Consider the following 14,918-nt stretch of genomic DNA (forward strand, 5'->3'; position numbering starts at 1 on the left):
GTAAGATCACATTTCTTTCTAAGCTCCCAGGCAGTGTTTGCATGTACATTTATCAGACCTATATAGCCTTGGACCTGTCTGGTTGTGGTGCTGCTCTCATAGACTCCCAAGATAGATTGTATTAGGCACAATCCTGTTTCGATTTTAGTGTCACTTTCTTCACAGCAAGACTTCACCGTTGTTGTCAATTTTCATTATATTTATGTGGCTGGCTGGAGAGTTGATTCTCTCTCTTGTACAAATGCTTTATATACTGATTTAAAAAAATCATCTTGGCCTATGAAACAAATAAAAAAGATCAAGGGTTACTGTTTCTAGAAAAGTCCTATAGCTTGTAGTAGAAAATGGCAAGGTCTGTAAAGAATTAAGCGTCTTGCAGAATTCCCTAGCAAGATATCACTCTGTATTGATAGATGTTTTTCTGGGTTTATATTTGCCAATTATCCTGCTAAAATATATTTCTTTTAGAGACAGTTCTGTAACTCCTGTCTGTCATCCTTATACTGATCCCATTTTATAATAGCTATCCATAGGGTAGAAATACATTTCTTGTTTTCACATAACTCCATCATTCTGCTTTTACTGCACCCTGTCCTTTAGATAGCTAATTAGTGTCTCGATCATAATTTATTCTTTAACAATTTTCCCTTCAGAACTGTAAGGGTACCTAAGTACCGAAAACAGTACAGTACAAACAGACAATCCCAGTTCCAAAAACACAAGCCAACATTCTCCATTGATATAAATTGACAGAGGTCTGTTGAACAAAAATGCTCACACTACAAGTGATTTTTCAAACCAGGAAGTAATTCACTGAAAGGGAATGGTGTCTGGTTCCATCCAAATCAAATAATTTATATGATTGGACTGGATATACAGTATTTTTTCACACAGGGTAAACAGGGACACCAGAAGGCTTATTCACAAAGTGGCTGTTCTCTGTTCAGCTGCACTTTCATTGCAGGCTGATCACTAAGGAAATTTATTCTGTATAATCCAACACACCATCATATCCTATCTGGGAACAGCATTAGCAGTCACCTCTATTTAGTTTTTCATCATTTACAAGTGCTGAAATGACTGACACCCTGCAAGTATTTTTAGATCCTATTTTTGCATCGTGAACCAGTGGGCAAACACATTTAGCTGAATCACACTACACAAGCCATAGAGTATATTAATGGGACAAATTTGGCAAGAGGTTGTGTACGCAACCTTGTTACTTAAACTAGGATTTTAATCTGTTGAAGGTCTAACTCACTGCAACTTGACAGTGACCTGCTCTTCTTGGAGGTATCCCATACCATTTGTATCTAACTAGGGTTGGTTTTCCTTTTAATCATTCACCACTTTTTGCCATATCATCAATATTAATTTGGCTGTCTCCATGAAAATACTTTAGATATACTGGGCTTTTCACCATTTCACTACAGGCACAGAAAAGCCCCCTGGGAACATCTCAGAGGCTTTCTTTCTCTTCTACTTTATTTCTGCTTGTTTGAAGACATAAGCGAGCATAGCTCAGTTTTCAACAAAAATTAAAAGGAAATTTGTGAAAAGGACGAAACTTATGTTTTTCTAAATTATATTTTTGTGACTGGCAAAAGGGAAACTTTGAGATTCACTAATACTGAGTCACATGGGAATGAACTAGGTGACTCCCCAACATATCCTCCTCCTCATGTAGAGGTAGTTTATAATCTTCATAGTGGTTGTTACCTGCATTCAAAACAGAAGGGAAAAAGAAGAAAATAAGAAAACAGGAAAGCAAAAAAGGCTTAGTTCTGTTTCATTTAGCCTCTTACATGTATTTCTAGTGTTTGTATAAGCCTTCTTGCACTTTTTAAGGTATATACCTCTGAGAATTAGAAGCTGAATATCTCTATTTTCTTTACTACTTGTGTTATTTTATAGCCGACATTCCATTGCTTTCTCTCTGTGCTCAAAAATGGCTTAAAATGTTCTCTATGAAGACTGATGATGCCAATTCCATCAGGATCTCATTAAAACAAACAAATCCAGGAGCTTACTCATCACGTAAATGTGATGCTTTTTATTAGAAAAAGAAACTCTGAGCCTCTGAGTTCAGGGTCTTCTGCTTATTCCTTAAGTTAAAAGATATTCCTACTTTCTTAACTTCAGTCTTATAACACACCTGATTTGTTTTTCCTTTCTTTTTACATGATGCAGATCTTTGAAACTTCTGTAACATAATGATTACATCTTTCTTTTTTAGCTTGTCTGAGGCCAAATTAACAAATACCATAATCATTCCAGAGCATTCTTTATGTCCTCTCTGCAGTCTGTAATAATAAAGTGATCTCTCTACCTCAGAGGACCTGGCAGCTCTTCTGCTCTTGTCTTCTAACTAGTCCTCCATCATTGATTTAGGCTTCTCTTTACTCTTCAGTGGTGCTGAGTGAAGAATGACCTTGTCAGACCAGTCCCGTGCATTTACTATATAAAATAGCTAGGGTGCCAGATCCATTTCAACACAAAGTACAGCAGCTTCCCCAGTACATATTTATTTGCTTAAATTAATACAATACATCATACATGCTTTTACTATTGAGATAGAAAGCCAGAAGCTAAATATTCACAGATAGTTGGTCCATTTTTTGACTCGGGCCTTTAAATAGAACCCAGTGTTCTATGTGAAATAAATGTACACCACATTATTTGCAAAATCTGTTAGGAGTACAAAATGTTAGCTCTGTTACATCTTGTTCAGCTGAGCAGACATGACTTATTTTCAAAACCGTTAATAATTACTAAAAACTTCTTGGAATAATAAATATAGTACTTATATTACTTCTTAACTGTACACTCATAACAGCAGAGTCCAGCAGCACCATATGAAGAGAGAAATTGGAGAATAGCTAGTAGACCACACAGGGCTGTAAAAAGGTGGGTGCAGTAGTATTACTTGGTCTTTCCAGTAACTTGTTTTATAGGACACAGCACAGGATAAACTTCTATTATAATATTATCATAAAGTGGTTTATCCTTTGAGCTGCTGCACACAGAGCACCTGTCTTTGCCTTCACAGACCGGAGGCTGCCTGGCAGCCAGGAGAACTGAGGTTCACAAGTTAATGGCTGAGTCCTGGTGGCCAGACGCAAAAAAGCTTGTTCCAGGGTTACCTACAACTTCACTTTCTCAATAAATACATTGTATTTCCTTACCCTCCAATTTTACTAACCCAACTTCTAACTTGTCATCCACCTACTCTGTTCTGTACAGCGTCTTGCAGAATTCTCCCTGCTGCCCTTAACAGCAGAAAAGCCTCTAATTTAACAAACCACATACCTTCACTTGCCTAGACTCATTACAGTGTGGCCAATTTACCTTTCCTCAGCATGGCTTCTTGAAGCATCTCAGTTCGTATGAGTTCGGAAAGCATCTCAGTCATATGAGTTTGTGGCCACTCTTATTTGCTCTGATGCTCTCCAAGAGCAAGTTAGGCTTTATATAATAATGCAGGGAAATTATATGGATGTTGATTTAATATAGAGGCGGTGAAGACCTGAAAACGCTAATAGCAGAGAAGAGTCAGAGAAATACATTTTTTTCCACAACATAGCAAGAAGAAGGTAGGCAGACTCAGATTAGGAAGGAGGAAAAAAGGAAAATGTGTCCCCCAAGGTCCAGGATACAGGCAATGTCTCTACAGCACTTTTGAGCCTCTATTCAAAGCAAAACAAGGAAGCTAATCCCTCGAAAATTAGAAATGGGAAATAACTTCACTATGAGAGCAAATTTCTATAAAGCATTTTCAAAGCTATTAAAAAGCAAAGGCTGTTACTGTCTGTTCCCAAAACGGTGCCAATGTAAATAGCGTGAAAATAACTTATGTTTGAAAAGCAAGGTGCTTCACAATGAAGGCTGTTATTTCACTTTTAATTTGTCCCTTGGGGCCTATTTGTAACAAGTGTCTTAGACCCAGCTGCATTATATTCTGCAGTAGGGAGGACTATCATCTCCTAATCTCTTTGCTTGGGTCACTTGGCACTGTCTCCTTATCTCAATAATGGTTCTGTTTGCAATTCCTCTGACTGGTGACTTACAGTTTTAGATGAGTTCTTTACTATTCTAACATGAATTAGCCTTGGGTGTTTGTGAATTAGCTTAGTGTGATATGTGACTGGGCACAGTCTCAAGGCCTCATTGTAATGGAATATTCTCCGCTTTCTAGGAAGAATGCAAGAAAAGGGATTCATATTATGAATTATTCCCAAATAGCATTGCCATTCTGGGGACCTCTGCTCCTTTCCACCTGGCTGTATGTGGTTGGCAGTTGCTTTTGCTCCAATAAGAAGTGGGACTGTAGAAGTAAATAAATTGGCTGCAGTGATGGTGTGGTTGAAAGTGTTTGGGTTAACCATTCAGTCAACCCAGAAGTGTTTGCTGTGATTTCCTTTCCTAAGAACACATCTGGCACTTCCCCTTACAAGGTCTGTAAGGAAACTCTGGAATGCATACTTCCAATATACAAAATTTTTGTGGTTACGATGTTATCTACTGGGATCTGAGCTCTGCTGAAAATGTCTCTTTTGCTCCATTTGCCTGCAGTGCTGTTGATATGTAATCATTGGTCTCTTTCTTGATAAGGATTGTCTAGCTGTCCCATAACACTCTCCAATGCATAGATGACAGGGCTTTGCAATGGAAGGACTGCATGCCTTTCTGCTTTACCCACCACAGAAGTGAAGCAACTTGATAAGTTCAACTCATCTGCGTGATCAACATTCTAGAAATTGCAACCAGGTTCTTGATTCCTTGCTTATTCCTCTTATCATAGGAACTAATATGGCTGCAAAAGTGGAGTGGACTGATCTTGAATTATGCACAGCTGGACCACCTTGAGAGAGACGTTTCTAAGAGTCAGTGGCTCCAGCTTTTGGCTGTATGCATTCTCAAATAGGAGCTTATGTCTGGCAGAGACAAGATATTGCCAATAAGATAACCGAAGGACTTGTTCCCATTTCTAAGAGACTATGCCTTAGACCATGCTGAATTTCTACCTGATCATTTGCCCTCTAGTCTAAGAAAGAAGGCAGTTACACACATTACTCCGAAAGTTTTCTCATTCTTCTGCTTGGCCATAATGTCTTCCTTGAAAGAAAGATGACTCCTTTTTCAAGAGGAGTTATCTTGCAGTGAAAGCAAGGAAGTTGAATGTATATGATAAAACAGTTCATCACTGAAAAGATGTGGCTATGTACCTCTGAAATACGCCTCATTTTGAAAGACATCATTAATTCTAGGCCTGAAGTGATCTACATTCCACTTCAATTTGGTATACCCTTTTTATTTTAAAAAAGTATGTACAACAGCTGTAGAGTTAATTACATTTAGAAGAGTGACCCGTATGTTACAGCTTTTATCAACAGCTTTTTCTGCTCTTCATTCAGAATCTTTATTATGCTGTGTTTGAGCCCTGAAAAATGAAACCACCTTCTGCAACCTCGGACTACACAAACCCTGTTTTATATGATGAATAAGGGCTGCTGCCCTGTGAATGCTGATTAACTGGTACATGTGAGAATCACTAGTTCTGTAAAGTGAATGGTTTCTTATAATGGCAGAGAGCTGCAGCTACATGACTCTAGCCTTAGCAAGCCATAAGTATATGACTATATTTAATTATAACTTGCTATACACTGAGCATGATAGCAAGGTATTTCAAATCAAGAACTTGGCAGGTAAGTGAAGAAGGTAGTAATATTTGGAAAAGATGTACCATATATATACATGGATTTTAGCCTTTTGAGCTGGGATGTCAGAATGACATAGGAGTAGTTAAATGACTTATTAAATCTTAAATTCCATATAAGCAATAAGATGGTGTGGGGCTGTTTGTCGTCTATCTTGAAGATGCAGGAATCAAGATGTTGGTCAAACTATTCTTGCAATTAATGGAATGCACTTTTAGCCTCTTTGTTATGAACATATAATTGTATGGGAATCAGAGGATGACAAGTTGGGAATGACTCAGTAAAAACAGTGAGTGGAATCCTTCCGAAAGGCCTGGAGCTTACTGGTCAAGCCATGTTGATGAGGGAAAATTTCTGACTCTGGTAAGAGGAAATCCAAAAACAGTTTTCCTCTGTGAGGTACTGCTTGCCCTGTAAAGGGCTTTTTTTTGGCATACCTTCTAAAATAAAATCTGATCAGACCTGTGTATGTCAAAATCATCCTTGCTAGCCAAGATAAACTGAAGAGATAAATGGCAAAATAGCATTATTTTCTCAATTAAATTACTCATATTGCTTTATGTGTAATTACAGCAAGACTTGCAAATGCTACACATTGCTGCTGCTCATTAGATATATTGGTCTGAGCAGACAGTAGAACAAAATGTCAACACAGTCTATGCTATTTCACTTGAAGAATTGCTGAATACTCCCATATTGAAACATAGCAAAACGTGAACATCACTTGTGCGAGAGGAAAAGCGTCTGTGATCATAATAAGTGCCAGTCCTTTCAAAGCCTTACAGAGCTGCCCTTCTCTATCTCACAAGACATTAATATTTCTTCTTGATTTATTTCCCATTTCTCATTGTAAGTGGTTGAACTAAAACAGCCACTTCAGTAAATAGAAGTATTTGGACTGTGTTACTTCTGAGAGTAACAGCACTTTCATGCACATCATGTTTAATAGTACTCTTGCTTATACTGTGAAATACTTAATATTTTCAGATTTTTTTTGAGACATATGGTTAGAAGTGTTCATATCTATTTAGTCAGATAATAAATCAAATGCTAAAGTATGTTGCTTTTTGATAACTAGAAATATACGTCTAAGTCTCTACCACCCCAAATAAAGGAAAATAAACTTCTGTACCCACCCCATTGTCTGCTTATACATCAAATGTGTAAAAATGTTATTGTTCAATATATGTTGCATTTCTTGGTGACCTTGGGCTGCTTTATTTTTTGAATGTACGTGTTTTACCTTAAGTTATTTTTATTAATTTGGCTTGTTTATTTCTAAAGACTACTACAACCTTCCAGGCTTTGGTAAATTACAGTTTATGTTAAAAGCTATCTGGTTCCCATTTTCCAGCTGTTTTAAAATGTCCATTTTAAATGCCTATGAGCATTGTTTGGTTTTCCATTTTTCTTTCCAGCAATTCTTTCAAACTCTTGTTCCTGTGCTTGAAATACAAGTAATCAGAGAGAGAGTGGCCAATTCTGGCCTTTTCAAAGGATCTAAAGCTGAGGTGTTCTTTGTTGTTTGCAAGGTCTCTCTCTCCTTGGCTCTCCTGTTTGTCTGAATTTCCTATTTTCTTCTCCAATCCTCCCTCACTTAGCACTTCTTCCTTCTCATTGCAGTAGGACTCTCTGAAGTCCTTCACCATGCACTCCGGTTTGCCAGACAGATCTTGAGCCACATACAGCTTGTTATCGTTGTGGTGGTACATGGCAGGGCTGTACCGCTCTGCCTCATAGCAATTGTCTTCCTCTTCTTCCTGGCATGAACTTCCCTTGGCACTCTCTCCATCCGAATGAAATGAGATTCCCTTCCCTTGGCTTTTCTGGGAAAGATCAAAGGGCTCTTCCTGTTCCAAGCTTCTCAAGACATTTGTCTGGGACAGAGCCATTCTTCCTCTTCCAAAACCTTGTAGTGGTTTGAGGGGAGGAGAAAAGGAACAATTTATATATAGGAAATTTTAGTACGTGATACATGGTTAAAAAACAAAACGTGAGGAGGCATTCTATTTCATACTTTACCTTTGTCTTCCACTCAGCTACCTCCAAGTACTTTACTGTTTACATCTCATGGCATGTCCTTTGAGGTGCTGTTAAAAGAAGTACTATTGTATACACTTCGCAGCCAGGTCAGGACACAAAAAACATTGTGCTGTACATGCCAGACACTTGATGAGTGAGCTAGGAATAAAAGTGAAGTGGCCTGGCCTCTTGTAAACTATTTTTGCCAGTGAACCTACCCACTTCCTCCTTCTTATTTTTTTTTTTAATGAAAACTTTGATCTAAAGCATCACAGGCCATAATCAAAGTCCCAGCTTTTGTACGTTTTTTTTCCAGAGGAGTGGAAGAGATTAAAAACATGTTAATGCGTTTGTTCTGTGGACACTCTGGTTCAAAGTTACTACTTTAAAAATGAAAAGACAATGAAGTCTCAGCAGTCTACGACCACAACTCTCCTTAATTTTTCCTTTTTCGTCCACTGAGAAGCCACTCATGCCACTGAAAAGCTCTATGCCCTAGATAGTGCTTCAGCTTGAGGAAATCATTATAAACAGATGATGATTTTGAGCAGTGCAGTGTAAGTGTGAGTGTAGTCCTGGATCTGGTTTGTCTTAATATTTGTCACAGCATTTCCTCTCTTACTGGAAATCCAGATGTCACCCAGGAGACAATCGTGGACTCAAATACACTCTGAGCATCGGGATGCACTGAAGAAGATTCAGACACTGCAGGCGTAGTCCATCTTAATTAAAAGAATAGTGACAGTACTGGGGTGAGGATTTCACCAAATAGCAAATATCTATGAACGTCACTGTTTTACTTGCTTTGGTTTGGTTGGGTTTGGTTTGGTTTTTCCCCCTCAGTAATTGAATCCGGTTTCTGCAGGATCTAAGCAGCCTCTCTAGATACAGCTGCTACTTTGCAACAGGTTGTATTTGTTAAAATGGTTAATGATCAGGTGGCAGCCCTTACAAATTGTCTTGTGTCTGATAAGCCTCAAGGGCTGAAGAATCTCTGTACACTGAAAAGCTCTTATGCTGTCTTCAATTACAAGCAATTGTGTAACTAGCATGGTGCTGTAGATTTACAGGAAAAAAGGGCAAATTGTTTCATTACCTGTTAGGACCTTTGTAAATTTTATGCCAAATGTCATTGGAGTATGTGTTTTACATATGTGCTGGGCTGCCCTAAAGGCTGAATTTGAGGAACACCAAGAAATCTTACCCATGAAAGAATTATTCATCCAGAAAGTCTTAACAAACAAAATATCTTGGATATTCAAACTCTCAAAACAATCCTCCCTAATTCCCCAACTTCTTTAGATAGCATTGGCATGTGTGCACACATGAGGTTGACTTTAGGAAGTGTATGTGGTAGGTGGGATATAGGAAATGCTTTGCAGGAAACCCTGGGTAGTCAAAAATCTACATACTTTGAGATGGGGGAGGAGTGTATCCTCCTGTTCTTTGTAAACTGGGTCTTAAGCCTATGGCCTTTGCCTAATGTCAGCTATATGGTACAGAGTAACCAAGGCTCCTGGATGTAGAGCCATTCAGGCTCCTATTCCCATTCCAGACTGGAATTCAATAAGCAGTGAGCAAGACCCATGAAATCTTCTAGATTTTTTGCTTCTGTCAGCTTTGAATGAATTTATGATTTATGATGTACCTCAAACGTGAGAGAAAAACTATAAACTCCTAATCAGATGTGTCTGGCGAAAAAAATGTCTGCTTGTCCATGGCTGCTAGGCTGTGGTGTCTGGAAATCAAGCCTCTTGAAACTTTAACATTTATTCAAAAATAGTGGAACTACACCTTCAGTCAGAAAGATCATGTTGTCCAATCATTCCCCTAGCCAACTACACATGCCACAGCCTCACTAAGGGTGAGTCTCCACCAGCTTGCTTCCATTTGTGTCTCGGGGTACCCACATGCTGGGAGAAGCTCTGTGGTGTTGTGGATATTGCACCTTCTCACAGTGATGGATGGGGAGCCTGGGTTTAAGAACAAGAACGTTTGGTATGGCTTGATAAATCCTTTGCTCTCACATTACTGACCACAGCAACTTCATGGGCTAAAATTATTTTCTTTGTGCTCATAAATACTGTCACATTTTGTCTCCATCTACTCCTTTACCTGTACCTCTATGTCATCAGATATCTAGTCTGAAAGGTCTCTGAGACAAGGGTCACTACCTTGGGGATCTCTGATCTGTAGCACTGGAGTAATACAGATAGTTAATAACAATCTCCCAGGCCTTATGGGATTCAATCTCTTCCAATGGATTGGATCTATGGTACAAGATCTATGGTACAGATCTTGTGGTACCATTTGGGTTTACTGATATGCATCTTCAAATCTCTCAGAGAATAACCTGGCTGAAAAATATTACCTTGAGAATGAAATCCTCTTTCCATGACCCCGTGTTTGACTTTCATGTGCCTGGTTAGGTTCCCCTTCAAGGTGAATTTGCTGGGACAGTAGAGGCACTTGAAAGGCTTACTGTCCGAGTGCAAGTGCATGTGTCCCATCAAATTGTGCATTCTGTTAAATTCCTTTCCACACAGCTGTAAAAACAGTAAAAATGAAAATGATTAGTTTGAAGGGGTACTTCCAAGGGGAACATTTTAAAAGGAAATAGGACCTACTCTTATCAACTTGAGCCCCGGCAGCTTCTGGCTGCAATTTGTTTTTCAAAGATACGGGAAAAAATCCTACAAACAAGAATATGTGGTTGAGTTTGATCTATCTAGGGCCTTCTGCACTGCTGCATTTTTTAAATTTGGTGACTAGGACCTAGGACTAGGTCAAGGATTCCCCAAAAGCAGGGAATGTTGCTGTAAGGAGGGAAGAGGCTTAAGTGCGTAACCTGGAAGGCTCTTAACTTGAATGAAATTCAAAGTATAACTTTCTGCCCTGGTGAACCATGTCTTTTACAGTTTATAAATCTAGCCTTTAATCAAGAACAATGCCAGGCAGAGATGGAGATACAAAATAAAACCAACGAAGGGTTTCTGTGAAACAGTCAAGCAGAATATTACTTCTCTTTAAGTGGAAATGAAATGGCTGCACATTTTGCTTAAAGCCAGAAAAAGCAATTCCTTTTTTTCTTTGTTTCTTGCTCCCCCATCTTTCTCTGATCCTCTTGTCTTTTGTTTACCAAACTTCTGTGTTTCAGTGTCTCTGGCGAGTAAGCTGGAATTTAAACAGTCATGGGGCTGCAAGAATGACTCAGCTTTCCCTGAAGCATGTTCCTGCCAGCTCAAGCTATCGATTGTGTGAGTTTCCCTTTGATGAAACAATAAGGATTTTTTTTTTCATTGTTGTTGTTTATCTAGGTGGGTCCTTTTGTAGTCTAGTCCCTTATAAATCAAATGTACTCTCAATACATGAGAGTGACATCACTATTACAAGCTTCTAGTCTTACTTGTCTTCTGGTCTTTCCTTATCAGGATTTATAATTTTATTCACATTCAAGTGGCTATTTCGATCCTCTGCAAACTTCTGTGTTTGCTTTCTACTTCACCTCCTTTTTTTGGAATGGTTTTAGACAAATACTTTTACCATCAGGTTTTATTTATTTTTATGATTTTTATTACTATATGAGCCAGAATCACCATTACTGAGCAATTGAAACTTCCATCAAGCAGTGTACTCATCTGGGAGTAAAAAGCAATTACTGAGATTCCACCAAATTTTTGGTCTAATCTGACTTCTGATTTAATTTATTTTGGTAGTACAGAAGGTCTGCTACAGTACTTTTTGATTCAAATTCACAAAGCCATCACCTGGAATATCTGGATGAAATGTAAATAGTGGAATGATCCTTGGTGAAATAGTACACTATCCTTTGCATTTTAAACCATCTCTTCAGGGAAAATGGAAGCAGTTCATTAATATAAAAATTTACAGGGATATTGTTTTTAAATAAAAACTAGACCTGAGTCAATGTTGCAAAAAGAAAAAGTCTGGAAATATTCACTTGCTTTTAAAAAAATATTTGCTTCAGCTGCATAAGTTCTCTTCTGTGATTTGTTCTCTATGATTTTGCTAAAATGAACATTCTAGCAAATAAATTTATCAGCAAAGTGTTCCCAAGACAGTGGGGGGAAAAAAAAGAATAGCCACTAAAAATGAGTTATTAATTCGTAAAAGTAAGTATCTGATTCCAAGGGTCATCCATCCATGAGGACTGTCTCTTCTTTACATTCAAAGAAAGCTAATATGCCGATGACTTATATTGAGGGAAACGAATACACCAAAAAAACACTATGAAATGCTGGGAGGAAACAAAGAGGAGAAGAAGCACTGATGAACACAGAAAATTCGCAAGGAAGAACAGCAGCTGATTATATCTTGACAGCTGCTGGAATGACCTATGACATGTTAATATTTCTCTGGCTACAAGAATGCCAATGATAATACCTCTCTAATACCTCTTAGCAGAAGGCTTCAGGTTATCTGCTTATATTGTGGCTGACCTGTGTTCTCACCAGCTTTTGCTTTCTGATAGCTAGGTCTTTACTTCTCTATCTAAATTGGTAATCAAGGAAAATCAGGTTGAACAGGTGAATGGCTAAAGTACTTCATGCAAAGGTATACCTTTATAAGATATTGAGTATTAAAATGGGTCTAGTGGGAGCATTTTTTTTTCTGTCAAGGCAACATTTATTTCTCTTTCTTCATAATGAAGAGACAGGGCACTTCATAAAGGATAGTTCCTTACAGCATAAAAGTTTTGTACCTCTGAATAAAGGGGGTAGGTTTTCCATTTCCCAAAGTCATGCACAGTCTTAGGGATGTGTAATGTGTTCTTGTCCTGAAATGTCCCCTGGGGACATGAGGAAATGGCACTAGAGTTGAGAGGTGTGGCAGGAAAATGAAAGAAACGCAGATATGAAAATTGTTTTTCGGAATGATGGCTCTGTGTGGCATGGTCTCTGGGTAACCTGTCCTTTTCAAAAGGCCCAAGACGACTTTCAGATGAATGTCTATGATCCAGAGGGTGAAGGGAACATGTTTTGGGTTCACGTGCTGGAAGACAGCAGCTTAGAGATAGCTGGGGTTCACAGCTAGCGCTTAAAGAACAGCCTGAGTCTGCAGACCAAACTAGAAAGGTGTACAAGGTTTTCTTTCCCTGTGACAGGGCAGGGGTGTGAGCACTGATGAGCAGAGTGTGAAAAATGAGCCTGAGCCAGTTGCATGGGAAGGAGCTCCGGCAGAACTCACCACAGACCACCTTAGCACTCAGGGAGATACAAAGCTCATGCAAGAGATCTTGGGATAACAGGAACAACATGGTTTATTTGTGGACCTTTTGTTAGGCTGTCTACTTTAGAGAAAATAAAACCTAAGCCCTGAAGAGAAAGACCTCAGCTGCAAGTCTGCTGAACACACTTTGTTGCACTGGCTGGTAAAATGGACTTCAGTACAGTTTGCTAGAAAAGCTGAATTAGTTCAAGACTAAATTTTGTCTTCCTAAGCCACCACATGAAATGTCACCCATCTAGATTTGTCAGTCTTGTTTGTTTCTTCCCAAAGTATTTATCTCTCACATTTTCTTTGGTTTTGACTCCTGATCTAAATCCATGACTTTAGATGGGAAAAAAGTGGTGTTCAAAACATCTGCTGCAAAGTGTATTTAGCTGGGCTGGAGAAAACTTCATTGCATTCTTTATTGGAGATGTGAAACGTTGCTGACTTCAGCACTAAAAGCAACTATTTCATAGAAGCTTCCTCTACAAATCAGAATTAACACTATTGTACCAGTTGGTGCAACTCCTTCAGAACTCTTCAGTGTGATTTTTTTGGACAGAAATAAACAAGGCAGCATGGGCTTAGGCCTTTAAACACTCCAGAGACGTCCACTCTTCAGAGAAAAATCAAACACAGATCCAGGCTGCAGCTGGATCAGGAAACAGAAGGGACAACTATTTGCTACTCCCTCACTTCAGATGGTCTGTGCTTAGTTGTGATTAGACACATAGGAAAGCCTCATGTTTTCTTTTGCTGTGAGAAAAAGGTAAAGAAAACCATTGCATGTGGTGAAGTAGAAAGGCTACTGCTGTGCTCTCTTTCCCTTGCATTCTTCTTCTTCTTTTTTTTTTTCTTCATAAGAAGGGTGTTCCTTTCCTCAAAGAGAGAGGGAGAGGGAGAAAGACTGTAAACTGTCCAAAAGGGCCGTGAGAAAACAGGAAGCTTTGAAAAGTACAAGAGAAAGCAAGATGAAATCTATTTGCAGGCGGTTCCCCGGGGACATGTGAGCCATTGTTAAGCAGGCTGTTCATACAGCTATATCCTTCCTTCTGCTGAGGAGGAGCTTGGTGCCAAAAGGCTGCTATCTGGTCATTGCCTTAACCCTCTGAATACCAGCCAGAAATACTTGCTCGAGTCTTTCAAGGGCTCTGCCAGAGAGGCAAGGGATGTTCCTAACGCCAAAGAGCAATTCCTGATTCTCCCTTTGCTTATTGTTACAATCTCTGCTCCGTTCGGGGGCACTGATGTTGATTCATACCCTTCAGCCATAGGAGAAACTGGTTCACTGTGCTTACTTGTTTCTTTCCTCCTAGGAACATTGGGTGGGGACAGAGAAGTAAAAAAATAAGAAAAACAGGTGTTCCTGTAGAGCTTTTGTTACTGGCTGGAAAACATACTGGTGGTACTCTAGTTCCCAGTTCAAACTACTGCTATCTCTAAGTTTTAATAGTCTGTCATCATCAAACCCTAACCTGAACACAAACTTCCAGCTAATCTGCACATACCTAAAATATAGTGTGGGTCCAGGTACTGCATCCAGAACAGCTGATCAAACAATTTAATTTCTTTTCTGAAATTTGAGAGGTCAGGGGAGGACTTTGACCAAACAGGAACAAAAAGACAGGTTTGCTGGTGTTCGCAAAGAATGAAAGTCTCCAGCAGACTTGACATGGAACTACCCAAGCATTTCAGTAGCAGAAATTATTTTATCAATATAGGATAACATAAGTCCTAATATACAAAATAACATTTTAATAGGACATAAATTAAAATGAAACAAAACGCTAAGGTTGAAAGACTTTGCTGTTATTTTTTCAAAGTGAAATGCTTCAGAGTTATCAAAGCAAAATGAAGAAGTAAAAAAGATTCATTTTGACATTTTCCTATTAAAATTATCACTAAATGCCATATTTTCCTACGATGTTTTGAAGTTCTACACTTTTC

At 38.8% G+C, this 14,918-nt stretch overlaps 1 protein-coding gene across 1 annotated transcript in view; it reads right to left on the minus strand.

Moving 5' to 3' along the window:
* Positions 1-832: 832 nt before the first annotated feature.
* Positions 833-14,918, minus strand: part of ZNF366 (zinc finger protein 366) — a 37,875-nt gene continuing 23,789 nt past the window's right edge. Inside the window, exons 5-6 of the mRNA XM_075136886.1 lie at positions 10,111-10,285; positions 833-7,626 (exon numbers count right to left, since the gene is read on the minus strand). Coding sequence (XP_074992987.1) covers positions 7,091-7,626; positions 10,111-10,285 — 711 coding nt within the window. The 3' untranslated portion in view covers positions 833-7,090. The remainder of the gene's footprint in view (positions 7,627-10,110; positions 10,286-14,918) is intronic.

Source organism: Calonectris borealis, chromosome Z (genome assembly GCF_964195595.1).
Source record: "Calonectris borealis chromosome Z, bCalBor7.hap1.2, whole genome shotgun sequence".
NCBI classification, from domain to species: Eukaryota; Metazoa; Chordata; class Aves; order Procellariiformes; family Procellariidae; genus Calonectris; species Calonectris borealis.